Consider the following 14,118-nt stretch of genomic DNA (forward strand, 5'->3'; position numbering starts at 1 on the left):
TGCATGATAAGGACTAGTTAAATGGCTAAGGGTTGCAGGATGTGATTCAAAATGATTTACACATTATAACGTGCTAGAAAAAGCAAATCATATTTATTCATTGCAGACAGTATTACTTGCATCATAGCATCTTCCTTGTAACCCAGAAAGTGTTCCTCTAAGCCTCTAAGGGAGAAAGCTGAATGGAGCATACCTCCAGTCTTACATTCTCTTTGCATTTTCCATTTATGATACAGTACATTCACGTTTATTGGTCAAAGTTAAAGAGACAGATCTATCACAGGAATAATAAGCTGACCAAAAACACAACACAAAAAGTGATAAATTCAGACATTCCTAGTAGGAATATATTAGAATCAGCATCCTGCTCTTACAACCACTGCCAGCAGTGAGTCAGATTCTCCTACCTCTTACGCCGAGTGGCCTCATCCTCCGTGAGTAGCCCCATTAAATAAAATGTTGCTGTTTTGTACTCTGCACACATCTTGGGCCTAAGCTAGCAGCTCTTAATCAAGTAAGTAGTTCCATTGAATTCAGGGTTACAGTTACTGAGCCTTTATTCAGAAGTAAATTATTTACTCATTTAGGAAACATTGTTTCACACTGTGTTGTCCTTTAGGCTTCATTTTTCCTTCAGTTTTTCCCAGGTTAATTATCGTTAGCCATTAAAAATGCTAACATATTTAAAAGGGCATCTGTTACAGTTAGAAGTTCCTTGATGTCAATTAGCAGAAGCTAAAGAAAATATTCAGAAGTGCTTCAGGAAGTCAAGTTTTCCTGTTCACTGTCTGTAAAATGATATCCCTAAAGTCTCTAGTGCTATACTCTGAAACAGAATTAATTATTTCCTTTTAGAAAGTTAGTGGCCCATGAATGGAACATGTTGAACCTCACAGAATGAGGTTAAAGAATCTACCGACTTGGAGCTCCAAATGTTACCTTGATTTAGTAAGAGAGAGACTGTAAGGAAAATTTAAGAATAGAAGTACATTTTAATTTACACCCAGCAGAGTGAGATACTTAATGTGATTAAAATTCTGGGATGGAAACCAATGTTCATCTAACAGGTCTGTACTTGTCAGGAAAATAAAGGTGCAAAAAAAAAAAATCCTCATTCTGTTCTAATCCTGTGTTCAGCTAAGTGAAAAGATGAAGTCAGCTGAATGAATGCTGAATAACTGAGCAATTAGTTTATGGCAAGAGGTTAACACTATAGGCTGTTGAAGTTTAAGGGGAGACTTGATGACAGTCTATAAGTACCTACATGGGGAACAAATATTTCATAATGAGCTCTACTATCTAGCAGAGAAAGGTATAACACGATAAAATTGCTGGACTTTGAAGCTAGACAAATTCAGACTGGAAATAAAGTGTACATTTTTAACAGCGAGGGTAATTGATCATTGGAACAACTTACCAAGGGTTGTGGTGGATTCTCCATCACTGCAATTTTTATATAAAGATTGGATGTTTTTTCTAAAATACGTGCTGTAGGAATTTTGGGGAAGTTCTATGGCATGAGTTTCACAGGAAGTCAGACTCTCAGTAGTTTTCAACCTTTTTTCATTTGCAGACCCCTAAAAATTTTGAATGGAGGTGTGGACGCCTTTGGAAATCTTAGACATGGTCTTCGGACCCCCAGAGGTCCATGGACCACACATTGAAAACCACTGTTTTATGGTAACACAACCTTTTGCTGATCCTTTTGACATAGCCTGCACACCCCCAGTGGTCTGCGGACCACAGGTTGAAAACCACTGGACTAGATGATCACAATGGTCCATTCTGGTCTTGGAATCTATGAACTTATAATGCTTGTTGTATTGTCTGTACGATTATCTGTGGTACTTTTTGTGAAAAGATAACAGCAATATTCATAAATTAGCAAGAAGCATTTGTAAATATGGCTGCCTCTTTACAGAAAAAGAAAAGTGATTTTGTTTGGGTATTATAGCTGCAATAGCACAAAAACTAGCATTGTAGGTGTAATACCTATAATGATATTAACTTTCAACTTGTGCTTGAAAATTATTAAATTTCAAGTTCTTGGTGTCTATTATACTGCAATGAGATAGGATGCCCCAAAGGACTTTAATTATAATGATATGCAGTGTTATTTTAGCCATGTCAGTCCCAGGATATTAGAGACAAGGTGGGTGAGGTAATATATTTTATTGGACTAACTTCTGTTGGTGAAAGAGACACTAATAAAAGTTGGTCCAATAAGATATATTATCACGCACCTTGTCTCTTTGATTATATGATGCAGAGAGATACTTTTTTATTTTTTCCATGGTTTGGAAAGTAAATACATTCCATAGCGGGATAATAAGTGATGACTGTAGTGATGAGTTACAGAGAGGCCAAGGGGAAGTTGAATTTTTGGACAGATGGTGGGATTTAGAAGTAAAAAGGGCAAGGAACTCACATTTTTTTAACAGCAGTAGCACCTAACAACTCCAATAAGAGAGCCCCATGCTGCTTGGTGCTGTACAAACACATAAAAAAACACACAGAGTCTGCCCTGAAGAACTTATTGTTAACATAATTGTTACATTATTCCAGGCATAAGCATCACTCTTTTGTGGCGTCACCAGCATGCAGGAGTACCAAACCTTGGCCGGTAGTGTGCTGGGTGTCCCATGGCTGACACAGGCATTGAAGGTACTTCAGCTACTATGGCTGTGTGGTTCCCAAAATTCACTCCCCAATTGCTTCCCATGTTCCTTCTCACAACATTTGGTCAGGTGTTCTTAAAACCCCAGCTCCTGGAAGCACGTGATCAGGTAATCTCAGCTTTCATTTTTTAAAATTAAGTTTCTTCACAACAACGAGGGCTAGAAAAGCTTGAAAATGTGACCCAAGTGAATCTTAAAGTCTCCAAAACAGAAGGCAAATAAAAATAATTTATTACATTGTTAAAATTTCATGATTTTTTAAGCCAATTGCATGATCTTTGAAGAGGCTGACATCCTTTTGAATTGCTTGCACTATTACAATTGCCTTGCAAATCTCACAGAACTTTTTCCTCCTGACCACTTGTATCCATCCTGAGCAGGAGGGAAAGAGTAGCAGCTGAAGCATGGGTTGATGCCTGGAATGACTGGTCCTCTAGGTTTCCAGGCATATTAAGAGCAGTATTTTAGCCTCCTCAGGCTGCACTTTCTCCCCCAACAGGAGATTACCTACTCTCACCCTTTTTTTTATCCCAACCCCCATGGTAGCTGGCGTTGTTTTTGAAGCCCTGGCTGCGGGAGTCATGTGAGTACACGAGCATTTTAGTGTTCATGTTACAAAAAACAGTGTGTTACCCATTCTAGCGAGTGCAGAGAAAAGGCGGAAGATATAAGCCCACCAGGTTAAATAACAGAAGGCAGCTAGAGAGCCGCCGCCACCACCCCCCATCTCGATTTTTAAGCTAATCTGGTGATTTGGGGAACCCAGGCGTGGGGCTGGTGCTACTGCAGCGCAGGCAGACAGACACCCTCCGGGCCCGCCCTACGGTGTTGACAGCGGCTCTGACCCAGCAACCCTCCTGCGCTGCCAGGCCTCCCAGTGCAGCCTCAGCCGGGGCCCCAGCACGAGGAGGACGGTGGAACGCGCCCTCCCCCTTCTTCGTCACCACTCCGCTCCCATGCCACAAGCACAGAGGCGGAAGTCCGAGCCCAACCATAGCGACAGCGTCTAGGGATAGAGAGGCTACTAGCGGTGGTACCCGGACGCATGCGCAGTGATGGCAGCTCCTCTGCGTGTGTGGCGCGGGGCTCGTTGGCAAAGTAGCCGCATGCGCACTGGTGGCGTGACTCCAGACTCAGGCGGAGAAGGAAATATGGCGGAGCCGGAGTGAGTGGTTAATTTGCGAGCTGGGGCTGGCGGGGAGGATCCGTTTCCATCTGCGGGGAGGGGGCCCCTGGGATCGGGAGGCCCCGGGGCGCTACCGAGAAGCGGCCGGTGGGGGGAGGGAGTCTGGTCGCCGTTGGGGCGGCGGGAGAGGACGCACGTGCGCGCGGCGTGGGGGGTTCCCGCGGGCGGGAGTGGGGCAGGCGGGCCCGGATCTGCCCGGCGCTGAGCGCGGGCCGAGCTCCCTGGCCAGGCCCGGCGCAGCGGGGGGGGCCGGGAAGAAGCGCTGAGCCGGACTCTCCTGCCCGGGCCGGCGCTGATGCGTGACGAGTCTCGCTTGCCGTGTCCTCTTGCGTTAGACCCAAAAGGAAGATCCCCCTGGTGCCGGAGAACTTGCTGAAGAAGAGGAAGGCGTATCAGGCCCTCAAGGCCACCCAGGCAAAGCAGGCGCTGTTGGACAAGAGGAAGGTACGGGCCCTGCGGCTGCGGGCACCCTGCGCTCTCCCCGCGACAGGCCGGCGAGAGCAGCGGCTCCTTTTCTCGTGTCTCGGCAGCTTGTCCCTAAGGCGGAGGCTGCGAAAGCACATTCTGCAGGCGGGCCCCCAGGCGAGGCTTTTGTGGGATCTTGCCTAGGGAAAGGGCTCTGTGCAATTGTGTAGTTCAGTAGAGAGTGTGTGTGGGGGCGGGGGGGCGTGTTAGATGTGGGAAGAGGCACCGTTTCTAACGCACAGGCTATGGGATTGCTGTAAGGCAGTGGGGGATGGCTGTTGTAATTGCTATATGTATCCGTGGCCTGGGGATTTTATTTGTAGTTTACCTAATTGTAGTAACAAGCTGACTTGCCAACCCAAACCTGTCTACACTGGATAAAGAAGTGTTGCAGCAAATATGTTTGGTTCCACATTGTGGTTTATGGACTAGTTAGTTGTAGTCTGTAGAGAGCTCACAGGTTGCACAGAAGCCCCACCCCTCAAAGGGACTTAGGCACCTCCCTTTGACCCAGATTTAAGAGCCTATCTCTGGTCAGGATTCACAGTCATGACCCCTCTCCTGGAGTTTCATGCCCAAGCAATCATTTTTCAAGAAAAAATAGAGGAAGAAGCGATGCTATCTTTCTCTTCACCATCCCCATGTCCAGTAGTTAGAGCACTTGCCCAGGATGTGGGAAATCCAGGATCAGTACCTCAATCTGCCTGATTCAGATCTCTCACCTTCGAGGTGAGTGGCATAATCTTCAGCTAGTGGGTTTTCTAGAGTGGCTATCTCAGGGCATGGCTACACTGGCAACTTCAAAGCGTTGTCGCGGGAGCGCTCCTGTGGCAATGCTTTGAAGTGTGAGTGTGGTCGTGCGTGAGCACTGGGAGATCTACCTCCACAAGGGGATTAGCTCAGAGCACTGGGAGCGCGGCTCCCAGCGCTTGGAGCCTGTTTAGACTAGCGCTTTAAAGCGCTCTGACTTGCTGCACTCAGGGGGGTGATTTTTCACACTCCTGAGCCAGCAAGTTAGAGCGCTATAAAATGTAAATGTAGCCAAGCCCTCAGTCTCTCCTGTTGAAGTTGTTGTTACTTTGTATGAAATAATTATTCATTGGGACAGTGAATGTTTGATTGATTATAGCAGTGGTTTTCAAACTTTTTTTTCTTGTGACCCAGTTGGAGAAAATTGTTGTTGCCCGCAACCCAAAGGAGCTCAGGGCTGGGGCAGAGGGTTGGGGCGTGGGCTTACCTTGGGTGGCTCCTGGTCAGCAATGCAGCAGGGGTATTAAGGCAGGTTTCCTGCCTGTCTTGGCACCGTGGACTGCGCTGCGCCCTGGAAGTGGCCAGCAGCAGGTTCGGCTCCTAGGTGGAGGTGTGCAAGCAGTTCTGCGTAGCTCTCACCTGCAGGCACCACCCCCTCCCCCGCGCCAATGGGAGTGTGGACCCAGTGCTCGGGGAAGGGGCAGCGTGCACATCCCCATGTCCACCCCGTCTAAGAGCCAGACCTGCTCTGGCTGCTTCTGGGGTGCAGCACCGTGTCAGAACAGGTAGGAACTAGCCTGCCTTAGCCGGTCAGCACCGCTAGTGGGACTTTTAATGGCCACGTTGGCGGTGCTGACTGTAGAGCCGCTGTGATTCAGTGCCTTCCATTTTGCAACCCAGTACTGGGTCACGACCCTCAGTTTGAAAACCACTGGATTAGAGCACTCACTTGTGAGGGGGGCATGCTCCATAGCAGGGATTTGAACCTAGGTCTGCCACACTTCATATGAGTGTCCTGACCACAGGGCTCAAGGTCATCGGGGACCACCACATCTTCCATCTCCATTTTTGGTGTGTAGTCTGTCCCCCAAAATCAAAACCAAGCATTTTGGACATTTCCAGTATGTGTCTGTTTTTTCTTTTGACTGAAATAACTTGCCAAAATCAGCACAAATTTGTGAAATGTTTTGGTCAATCCAAATATACATTTTTCAGTGGAAAAAAGTTTTTTGGCTGAAACATTTTGCCTAGATTTAGTCATTGCACTCATATGTGGCTTAAATTGGGGTATCTAGATTATTGCTGACCTATGGCTTTGTCTTGCAGTATATTTAGCTGTGGAGCCCTGCTTTGGGCTGCACAGGGAGGGCTCCATTTAGTTTCTCACTCTGTTCGGGTATATGTTCTGCACTTCTCCACATACGTTTTCCTAATTTGCTCAGGTAAAAGGTTCAGGTTCATGAGCTAGCGCCTCGTGAGTTGAAGCTAATGACTGAGGTCTGTACTGTGCCACACAGCACCGCAAGATTGTTTCTTGAGTTTGGCCTCATGCGCTTCAGAATTTTTTGACATCAGGCCCTAAATCTCATTTTCTTCCTCTGACCACATGTACCTTTCATATACATCTTCTGAGAGAGATGATCATCTCTTATCTTTCTGTATTAAGCACCAGAAGGGGAAGCAGATACAATTCAAACGTATTGAGACGTTTGTTCGAGATTCACGGCGCAAACACAGAGATGAGGTCCGGCTGAAGCGCATGGAACAGAAGCCTGGCCAAATGGTGCTACCTCAGGGACACAAGCTGGCCTTTGTTGTGCGGATTGCAGAGTAAGGAACTTCTTCTTTTATACCATCTCCATCCTTTTGCTGGTTTCCTGTGTACTTGCCCAGGCTCATTTCCTGGTCTACACTTGCTGCAGTGAAAAGGAAAAGGCGGGGGTTATCAAGATGTAGCATCCTACAAATTATCATGGGGTGATGCCTGGGTGGGAGAAGTACACTTACCACTGTGGTGTCTGTAATTCAGGATTAAAGGAGTGAGTCTAAGGGTGCGGAGAGGGATACAGATGCTGCGGTTGAGGAAGATTTTCAGTGGCACGTTCATTAAACTGACTCCAGCCTCACTGAAGATGCTGCGCACTGTGGAGCCCTATGTAGCATGGGGGTGAGTACTCCTCTGATTTTTATAATACAGTGGTAAACTAAATATTCATTGTGGCTTTTTTATGTAGTTATTTTCTTCTTGGTTAGTTAGCTCTTTCAGTTTAGTTCACAACTTGGTGTCTTGATATCTAAAAATGTGCTTCAAATACTAGCACTCTTTATTCTGTGGCATGACAGTGAGGTAGGAGATCCCCTTGGTTAACTCTGTGCTGCACTGTTAATACCTCCCGCAGTAACAACCAGGTTTTTGATTTTGTACAGACATCCCAATCTGAAATCTATACGAGAGCTCATCCTGAAACGAGGTCAAGCAAAGATCAACAAGAAGAGGGTCCCTTTGACAGACAACACTCTGATAGAGGAGCATCTAGGTGAGGAAGAAGACCTTAAGGCAGTGAACTGAGGGAAGGGGGGACTAGTGTTCCCTCTAATTTTTCCCACCCATGTGCAGAATGAATTTTGTTATGTGCACCAATGTGGAGGTGATGTGTGACACATGACCTTCATATTGGTGTACATAACAAAATTCATGTGGTGGGGTGGGGCCAAGGGGTTCAGAGTGTGGGAGCGGGCTCAGGGCTGGGGAAGAGGGTTGGGTGTGAGGGCTCTGGCTGGGGGTGCGGGCTCTTGGGTGGGGCAAGGGATGAGGAGCTCAGGGCTAGGGCAGAGGGTTGGGGTGTAGGGGTGTGAGGGCTCTGACTGTGGGTGTGGGCTCTGGGGTGGGGCTGGGGATGAGGGTTTGGGGTGCAGGAGAATGCTCTGGGGCTACGGCGGGGAGAGAAGACTCCCCTCAGCACTCTCTCTCCCCGCAGCAGCTCTGGGGCTGCAAGATAAGTGCCCCTTCCTCGGCCCCAGCAGGTCCGGGCCGCCCCAGCTGCGGTAGGTTGGGGGCCCGGGGAGGGGTGCCCCTCCCCCAGCTGGTCCCCAGCTGTGGCAGGTTCATTGAGCTCCTGCGCGGTGCTAAATAGGTTGCTGTGCAGCTTACAGGGAACTTACGTGGGGTCTGTAACTTAAATGGTTTGTGATATATGGGGAGACTGCGACTCATAGAGAGAAGATGGAAATGTGAGGGTTGTCTGAGGTGCAGAAGGATTTTATAGTTGTGCATCTCCTTATTTATTTTATTTATTTATTTATGCCCTTCCTTCCCCAGGAAAGTTTAATGTAATTTGCCTGGAAGATCTTATTCATGAAATTTATTCAGCTGGGCAGCATTTCACAGAAATCACTAACTTCTTATGGCCATTTCATCTCTCTGTTGCTCGCCATGCTGCACGTAACAAAGTGGGTTTCCTCAAGGAGATAGGTGAACCTGGGTACCAAGGCGAGGGAATCAACAAGCTCATACGTCAGCTGAACTAGTCAGGTGAGGAGTGGTTATTTCCTTCATGTACCATGCTGTTGATTGCTGTGGGTTCTGCAAATTATTCATACCATCTATTTCTTAAAAATATCCTGTACTGGCTTCATACTTGACTGTTGATTGTACAGAAATGACTATCAGAGCAGTGGGAAATTGGAGATCTTGGAGTGAAAAGCTAGCAGCTTGTCAATGTGGAGATATTTAGATTGCAAGCAAAGCACTTACAACTCTTCATAGAATATAAGGGTTAGAAGGGACCTTGGGAGGTCATCTAGTCCAACCCCCTGTTCAAAGCTGGACCAATCCCCAACTAAATCATCCTAGCCAGGGCTTTGTCAAGCCTGACCTTAAAAATCTCTAAGGAAGGAGATTCCACCAATTCCACCCCTAAGGAAGGAGATTCCTCTTTGGGTACCCTATAAATAAGACAGCACTGGATTGATATTTCTTAGATTTGCCACTGTATTTTCTTTTAGACATCAGCAGTCTCACTGAACTCTTCCTTAGAAGCCAGACACTTTTTGTACTTGTCACGTTCTTAACAAAGCTGATATATCTCTTTTCCTCCTTGTCCTCTAGGGTCCATATGAGGATTTTAGGTTTTTGTCTCCTGCTCCATGCTGTATGTTTGCTCAGTTCCAACAGTCTGCAAGAATAATGTGACATTACATCTCCTGTCTACTAACTACTTCTGCCTTCAAGGAGAAGTCACGCATGAAGGAAATGGATTTAGTACTGTTCCTTCTCTGGGAAGAAGTCACATTGCTATCAAATGTGAGCAAGAAGTGACTTGAACTTCCAGGGAGCAGAGCTTCCATGTACATCTGATGAAACAGACATACTAAACCAAATTTTTACTATTGTTGGTTTTACACCATCTTCCTTTTGAAGGATCTGTCCTTGGAACGAACTTGTACCTGCAAACAAGGGGTTTGGAAGATGGGGGTTCCCCCACCATTATTTAATCCTTCATTGTAGCTGACTGTGCCTGGGGATCTTGATTCAGCCCTCCCAAACAGAATCAGTTTGTCTCTAGTGATGCTGCACTTTCCTCCAGCTACAACTTTCTCTTAGTATCACAGTTGCCTGGTAAGATGTTTATCCTTCCTGATCCACAGTTAAGGCTGAGGAGTGTATTTTAAATACATCCCTTAGTCACTGGTGCTGGGCAAGCTGCTAGCAGTAAACAAACTAATAGATGTTCTAGAATTTCTGAAATATCCAGACTATGTTTAGCCCACTGCAAAAGTGGTGATCCTCTGCTGCTTGATCACAGGATGCCTTTTAGATTCTCCTAAATCAGCCTTTTCAGGGACTCCCCATTTCCCTTAAAGGAAAACTTATTTGACCTTTACCTCATTGATTAAAGCTGCAAAGAAGTCCTTTCTTACTCAGTGACTTTCAAATAAATTGTTATCAAACTCTGCTGTAGATTGAGGTTAAGGTATGTGTAATAAATCAAGTAGGAGAGAGGAATTCAGGAGGGTAGTTTTCTTTGGTAAAACCGAGCTGCTGTCTGTAGTAAACATGAGAATTGACTATCCCTAAACCTAACTAGTAGTGGCAGAAGAAATTGGAAAGCAGTGCTCTGATTGCAGTGTGAAACTAAGTGGGATTACACTCATTGGAGAGGAGTACCTATGCTGATTTGCAGTCATTTGCAAAGTAAGTGCTTCTGAGCATGGCTTGCTGCTGCAATTGCCAATCTGACCCATTTGGAAGGGGAACGAATGGTGCTCTTAGAGTGTGAAAAGAGGAGGGAAGAGACCACTGCACTTCAGTAAAAATGACTTTTTCACATAACTTGGGGAACCAATGTTAGGGCATAGATAGATTTGTCATAGGCTGAAAACAAAGTGATATTGGTAGTACATCTGTTTTCAATTCCTCTCAAAGTGGATGTGTTCATTTTTTCTCCATCTAATAGAAAACGATTCTTGTGCAGATCTTATTGAAGATTTGTATTGGACAGTAAGTGTCACTCAATTCTTGGGTTTGACTTAAGTCTTGCAAGATCTTAGGGAACAGCATGGGTTAGCGTACACTAGGCTCAGAATAAGGAGAATTGTGTTTTCTCCCATCTCTGACTGACTTTGTGGTCTTGGGTAAATTGGTTCCTCTCCGTGCTTCAGTTTCCCAATCTGTAAAATGAGAGCAATTATATCTGAGATCTATGGATAAAAACACTGGAATATTGCTGTGGATGCATAAGAACAAGTGAAGAAATTTTTTACCTTTTTTACGGTATGCTTTACTTCTGTAATGCAAATTTCCTCTACTTGAAGTCTTAAAGGTGACCTGTAAAGCTCTTGAATTTTTCTATTACTGTCATATAGCATGTAACTCCTTTTTTTTTTTAAAGACAAACTTCTTTCTGTCTTATTTCTTCTTCCACACATGACATAGGCCTTAGCCACTTGTAACTTCATTTTCTGTTGAATAGTTCCATCAGAAACCTCATGGATGTGTTAAATTAGTAAGCTATAATGTTAACTGCTTTAAACATGTCCACATGGAGAATTTGCACAGGTTTAACTTAAATTAGTTTTCAAACTGATGCAAATCCCTGGGTGGATGTTCTTTCACATTGAGTGGTCTATCAGTTTAGGATAAAACAAAATAAACCTGGTTTAAATCAAAATAAGTGTTCATACAGCCTTTTTGCACGGATTTATCTACATTGGTTTAAAATTATATCAGTTAAAGCATTGCAGCTTTCTAGTGTAGACATGCCCTTAGTCTCAGGCTTTTTGGCTCCCACCCTTGGGTCGAAGGCAGTAATGTTTTAAAGAGTGAGACAGGGCAATGGTTTTTGCATCTGAGTATGCAAAGAGCAGTGATGGAAAGCAGGGAGCTGAGCCTAGAACCTCTGTTTTGGGATTCCCTAGGGCAAGTATTGAAGCTACTTTATTTTTAAATCATGAAAGCAGGGTGTTTGACAAATATCAAGCAGAAGTGGATCTTCCTAAACCATGGGTATTGTGAACAAATGCAGATAACCTCTTAAAGGTGATCGGGATTCTCCTTGGACTATAAGGGTTTCAGTAAAATTCTTAGTCTTGAGCAGTGAATACTTATACCACACACATAGAGAACGCCAACGGAGACACCAAGCGATAATCTGATGTTTTAGATCATATGTGATTAACAAAATATCTAACCCAGCATTCAGATTTTACTCTATTTCAATACAGCTTGATCCTCCATATTCTCAGCCACAGGTCAATCAATGGGACTCTGATTCAACCAGTGGGTCACTGCAGATTAACATCATATGTTCCTTAGGATGCAGTGTGTACACAAAGTCAGATCCAGTCACAGCATAAATGTACTGATGAATTCAAAACCTAAACTTCATGCAAACAGGTATGCCAAAGCCTTATAAAAGAGAAAGAGGTTCCCCAAGTCAGAATTGTTTTAGTGGTAACTATTGAAGTGGCCTCATTCTGTAAACAAATTAATTAGATATCAGTAGACAGAGTGAGACATCCAGCTGGTGAATATCTACTAACTTCCAAACCAGGCTGGCAGTAGTTGGAAGACCCATAACAAAGTATCAGGCTAAAATAAAACATTTTGAGCATAAATTCTCAATCTGGCTAATTTCCTAGTAGAAAAATGTTCTCATTTACGTGTATATATTGAAACATGACCGGATTCATAGTGACTCAGTCACTTTATGTGAAGGAGAAAGAGAACCATCGTGAAAAAGAACTGCCGGAGCATCTAAAGAATGCAAAGAGCAATTGTCAGCTGAGACAAGCTGAGCAAATTGAGTTTGGGTGTGCATGTGTGTGGGGTTGGGCCCTTATTTTTTGTCTCAAGTGATGGAGCTTCTTTGCCTACAAACTGTGGGGTCCAGATTTGAATCTTCCTGTAGTTACAGGGCACAGGAGATACACTCCTCAAGCATGACCAGCAGCTGCCAGAACCAACATGGATGAAAAGGATGTTGTCCATACTTGGTCAGACCAATGGCCCATCTAGCCCAATATCCTGTCTTCCAAGAGTGCCAGCACAAGATGCTTCAGAGGGAATGAATGGAGCATGGCAATTATCAAGTGATCCATCCCCTGTCATCCACTCCCAGCGTCTAGCAGTCAAAGGTTTAGGGACATCCAGAGCTCGAGGTCGCATCCCTGACCATCTTGGCTAATAACCATCGATGGGCCCATCCTCCATGAATTTATCTAATTCTTTTTTAAACCCAGCTATATTTTTAGGCATCACAATATCCCCGGCAATGAGTTCCACAGGTTGGTTGTGTGTTGTGTGAAGAAGTACTTCCTTGTTTGTTTTAAACCTGCTGCCTATTAATTTCATTGGGTGAGCCCTGGTTCTTGTGTTATGTGAAGAGGTAAATAACACTGCCTTATTTACTTTCTCCACACCATTCATGATTTTATAGGTCTCTTATCATATCCCCCAATAGTTATCTCTAATATGAATAGTCCCAGTCTTTTTAATCTCACCTCATATGGAAGTTGTTCCATACCCCTAATCATTTTGTTGCCCTTCTCTATACTTTTCCCAATTCAAATACATTTTTTTGAGATGGGGTGACCAGAAATGCACACAGTATTCAAGGTGTGGATGTACTATGGCTTTATATATAGTGGCCTTATATTTTTTGTCTTCTCTATCCCTTTCATGATGGTGTCTAATGTTCTGTTAGCTGTTGTGACTGCTGCTGCAACTGAGCAGATGTTTTCAGAGAACTGTCCGCAATGACTCCAGGATCTTTCTTGAGTAGTAACAGCTAATTTATTTTATATGCATCATTTAACATGCATAGTGTTTATGTTTTCCAGTGCTTTACTTTGCACTTATCAACTTAGAATTCCATCAGCCATTTTGTTGCCCACTCACCCAGTTTTGTGAGAGCCCTTTGTAAATCTTTGCCGTCAACTTTTATCTTAACTATCTTGAGTAATTTCGTATTGTCTGCAAATGTGGTCACCTCACTGTTCACCCCCTTTCCCAGAACATTTATGAATATGTTGAACAGCACTAGTCCAGTACAGATACTTAGGGGACCCTGCTATTTACCTCTCTCCATTATGAAAACTATTTATTTATTCCTCCCCTTTGTTTCCTATCTTTTAATCAGATGAGATTAATTCATGAAAGGACCTTCCTTCTTATCCCATGACTGCTGACTTTGTTTAAGAGCCTTTGGTGTGGGGCCTTGTCAAAGGCTTTCTGAAAGTCTGAGTCCACTGTCATCTGGATCACGCATGTCCACATTCTTGTTGACACCCTAAAAGAATTCTAATAAACTGGCAAGGCACAATTTCCCTTTACAAAAGCTGTCAACTCTTCCCTGATGTATCATGTTCATCCATGTGTCTGATAATTCTATTCTTTACTATAGTTTCAACCAGTTTGCCTGGTACTGAAGTTAGGCTTACTGGCCTGTAATTGTCAGGATTGCTTCTGGAGCCTTTTTTAAAAATGGGTGTCACCTTAGCTATTTTTCACCCCTCTGGTACAGAGGGTGATTTAAGCAG

The 14,118-nt window shown here is 44.4% G+C and overlaps 1 protein-coding gene across 1 annotated transcript; it reads left to right on the forward strand.

Annotated features, from left to right (window-relative positions):
• The first annotated feature begins 3,696 nt into the window (after positions 1 to 3,696).
• On the forward strand, positions 3,697 to 11,249 carry RPL7L1 (ribosomal protein L7 like 1). The gene is given in 8 exon segments (XM_007056814.4): positions 3,697 to 3,749; positions 3,751 to 3,843; positions 4,200 to 4,308; positions 6,746 to 6,909; positions 7,109 to 7,246; positions 7,507 to 7,616; positions 8,399 to 8,611; positions 9,188 to 11,249. Coding segments are annotated over 7 exon segments (849 nt in total). The 5' UTR covers positions 3,697 to 3,723; the 3' UTR covers positions 8,608 to 8,611; positions 9,188 to 11,249.
• Positions 11,250 to 14,118: the final 2,869 nt, after the last annotated feature.

Source organism: Chelonia mydas, chromosome 4 (assembly GCF_015237465.2).
Source record: "Chelonia mydas isolate rCheMyd1 chromosome 4, rCheMyd1.pri.v2, whole genome shotgun sequence".
NCBI lineage: Eukaryota > Metazoa > Chordata > Testudines > Cheloniidae > Chelonia > Chelonia mydas.